This window comes from Rhynchophorus ferrugineus, unplaced genomic scaffold (assembly GCF_030347505.1).
Source record: "Rhynchophorus ferrugineus isolate W39M unplaced genomic scaffold, kcgeb_rfMv2 rfM2, whole genome shotgun sequence".
In the NCBI taxonomy this organism is placed as follows: Eukaryota; Metazoa; Arthropoda; class Insecta; order Coleoptera; family Curculionidae; genus Rhynchophorus; species Rhynchophorus ferrugineus.
This window is the reverse complement of record NW_027472581.1, coordinates 74884769-74888510: the sequence shown is the minus strand read 5'-3', so window position 1 is coordinate 74888510 and position 3742 is coordinate 74884769. Positions and strand designations below refer to the sequence as shown.

At 27.9% G+C, this 3742-nt stretch overlaps 1 protein-coding gene across 1 annotated transcript; it reads right to left on the bottom strand.

Annotated features, from left to right (window-relative positions):
* Positions 1–2858: 2858 nt before the first annotated feature.
* On the bottom strand, positions 2859–3515 carry LOC143190473 (uncharacterized). The gene has a single exon (XM_076394776.1). The coding sequence runs from the start codon at positions 3347–3349 to the stop codon at positions 2987–2989; it is 363 nt and encodes a 120-aa protein (XP_076250891.1). The 5' UTR covers positions 3350–3515; the 3' UTR covers positions 2859–2986.
* Positions 3516–3742: the final 227 nt, after the last annotated feature.

Genomic DNA, 3742 nt, shown 5'->3' with positions numbered 1-3742 from the left:
TTCAAGTTATTAATGATAAAATTCTCAGTATTATTATGTTTCAATTACCATTGTTACACTGTTACTTCCATTAATTTATTACATAAATTGTAAATTGAGTCTTTCACTCGATTCATATTTCTGTATAATAATCTGTATAAAAAGAATAAATATGAACTAAAAGTAATTGTAAATTATATATAATCTTTAATATTTATTGATTTAACTGCATTTTCAATTTAGATTCACGAAATGTTGTCAATAAAGTTTAAAATTATGATTTTCTTTTTATGATAAAATGATTAATGCTTGGGCCTATTTAAATGCAATATTGGCTGAAAATATCAAAGAAAGCTGTAAATTACTTTCGGAATTTTTCGGTTTATTATAAATAAACATAAACGTTTTCAATCAAGTTAATTTTTAATTTCATTGCCAGATAAGTAGGGTGAAACTAACTGATTTAAAATATATTTTAGTGTCCGTCGTCGATATAACATTGAAGTATTAGTGAAGTTGCATAACTTAATTTCCTTGTTAGAATATAATATATAAATTAATAAAAAATAATGTATAAATTATATATAATGCTAAATTTTCTTTATTTTTGAACTGGGTATAGTGTTATAAATATATCTATATATAGATATATAACTGATATGAATTTCTATGTTCGAAATTAGATAATTAATTTAGTGGTTAACGTTTATTAATAATTTTAGATGTACAAATAAGTATTATTTATCAGATATGTAAAATAAAACTGTTTGATTTAGTAAGACAAAATGACCTTGAAATATTAGGGAAGTAGAATGAATATTGTCTATTTTCTTACTAAATTTTCGGTATGTGTAAACGTGATTTGAGGGGAATTTCTGTTTTATTTATTTGATTTGATGAACTTTGCCGATGAAACATGAAGTTTTTTTTAATATTTATAGATTTATTTCACTTTCTATAAACACTTGCATTTTCAATAATAATACAGCATAACCTATGCTTGAAACCTTTTAAATGCAAAACACTTGAAAAGGAACACGTTTTCCGATGTCATATGACGTAACACTTGTAGCTCTAAAAATTAGAGCCAATTAGCTAATTCCGAAACATTTTCAGGCTTGTAGTTTGGCAGTATCCTTCAGGGTAGCATATAGTTTGGTCCATATTAAATGGCAAAGCCCGTGAGTTAATAATATTGTTAAGTAACATAAACATTTAAATTTAACCATTTATTAAATTGAACTAATAATTAAATAGAACTAATTTAAAATTTGTAATAATACATATTGCAAAGTTAGGCATGAAAATCATGTAGATGCATTAATTGCATTTTCAATTTAGATTCACGAAATGTTGTCAATAAAATTTAAAATAATGATTTTCTTTTTATGATAAATTTATTGATGCTTGGACGTATTTAAATGCAATGCTGGCTGAAAATTTCAAAGAAAGTTGTAAATTACCTTCGGAATTTTTCGGTTTATTATAAATAAACATAAACATTTTCAATCAAGTTAATTTTTAATTTCATTGCCAAATAAGTAGGGTGAAAATAGCTGGTTTAAAATATATTTTAGTGTCCGTCGTCGACATAACATTGAAGTATTAGTGAAGTTCCATTACTTAATTTCCTTGTTAGAATATAATGTATAAATTAATAAAAAATAATGTATAAATTATATATAATGCTAAATTCTCTTTATTTTTGAACTGGGTATAATGTTATAAATATATCTATATATAGATATATAACTGATGTGAATTTCTATTTTCGAAATTAGATAATTATTTTAGTGGTTAACGTTTATTAATAATTTTAGATGTACAAACAAGTATTATTTATCAGATATGTAGAATAAAACTGTTTGATTTAGTAAGACATATTAACGTGAGACATATTATAGTAAGATTTTATATCTTTTGACAACATAACCTTGAAATATTAGCGAAGTAGAATGAATATTGTCTATTTTCTTATTAAATTTTCGGTATGTGTAAACGTGATTTGAGGGGAATTTCTGTTTTATTTATTTGATTTGACTAACTTTGCCGATGAAACATGACGTTTTTTTATTATTTATAGGTTTATTTCACTTTCTATAAGCACTTGCATTTTCAATAATAATACAGCATAACCTACGCTTGAAACCTTTTAAATGCAAAACACTTGAAAAGGACCACGTGGTCCTATGTCATATGACGTAACACTTGTAGCTCTAAAAATTAGAGCCAATTAGCCAATTCCGAAACATTTTCAGGCTTGTAGTTTGGCAGTATCCTTCAGGGTAGCATATAGTTTGGTCTATAATAAATGGCAAATCCGGTCAGTTGATAATGTTGTTAAGTAACATAAACATTTAAATTTAACCAATTATTAAATTGAACTAATAATTTAATTGAAAATAATAATTAAATTGAAATAGTTTAAAGTTTGTAATAATACATATTGCAAAGTTAGGCATTAAAATCATTAAACTGCCGTTAAAGTGTTTCAAAAAGGAATGGTTGAGGATGGAGTCAAATATAAAATAACGTGGTGGACGTAAGTATTGAATATATACTATCGTTATAAGAATTAGAGATGCGATCATGTAATTTGGAATAAAAACCTTGTCACATTTGTCATATACAAATTTACACGAGATTGTTTAAATGGAAAGGAACTCTCATTTATTTCAATGGATGTCTCATAAGCTCGTACTCAAAAGATGAGGAATTTTTTCAACGCTGAATCCATGTTTTGACTGAAATATGTGAAAAAGTCAGAGCTAATGCTGATGAGAAACGCTTCAAATAAAACATATGGTACCAATTTTTTCGAATTTGCTAAAACAATATAGCTCAACATTAATACACTAGGATTAAGTAAACAAAACATGTCGTTGAACAAGATATTTTATTTATAGTGAATCTTTTAACAGTATATATAAAAAAGAAGTAAAACACTTCACAAAATCACAGATATATAACCATTCCTTCATTGAAGGGGTCACATTTACGCTTACGTTTACGATTTAGTCCTTTCATCGTCACTTTTATTCTTCATGAATTTTTTCAACTTGGCCAGCCAGCTCTGTGATCGTTTGAGTTCGACGTTTTCGGGATTAGTTTTTGTCTTGGAATTCGTACATTCCGAGCTTGTCCGCCGTCTGAAGTTTGATGTGGACGAGATTCTGTCGGGCACCGACTGGTACTTGAGAATAGATTTGGGCCGGCTGGAGCTACTCAATGATCCTGATGTACACTCTGATATTTTTCTCGACCGGCTGTTCGTCGTCGAATTCACCGAATTAGATTCCGACACTTTTCTCGGCTTGTTTGATTTGTAAATGTCCCATTCGTTTTTCACAACCGGTATCATAAAGGCCATAGTTGAGAGGATCTTAAAGGATGGGTATGGAACTGCACAACATAGATCAGCGGCAAACTAAAGAGTGAACTAAGCGGGTATTCGACACGTACCACCAAGCGACGTAAACGTTATAACAGTCATAATAATCTATTTTAAAATAAAAGTTGGCTTATGTACAACTAAACCAAAATAACTCAATAATATTTTGCCAACAGAATTTAAACAAATAATATGCGTTTGGATTTATCGCCATCTAATTCTATTTTTTTTGTGTATACGTGTTTTTGTTTTGAATCGGTTATGTCGTAAATGTTGACCTTTATTGGGTATTAGTTGTAGCTAATGAGTTTTTGTATGATTGGGCTACAAATATATGCAATATTATAAGTATTACGCATTACTGTTGTAATT

Coding starts and splice junctions, on each gene's coding strand:
- LOC143190473 (XM_076394776.1), bottom strand. CDS start 3,349: ATGGCCTTTATGATACCGGTTGTGAAAAACGAATGGGACATTTACAAA.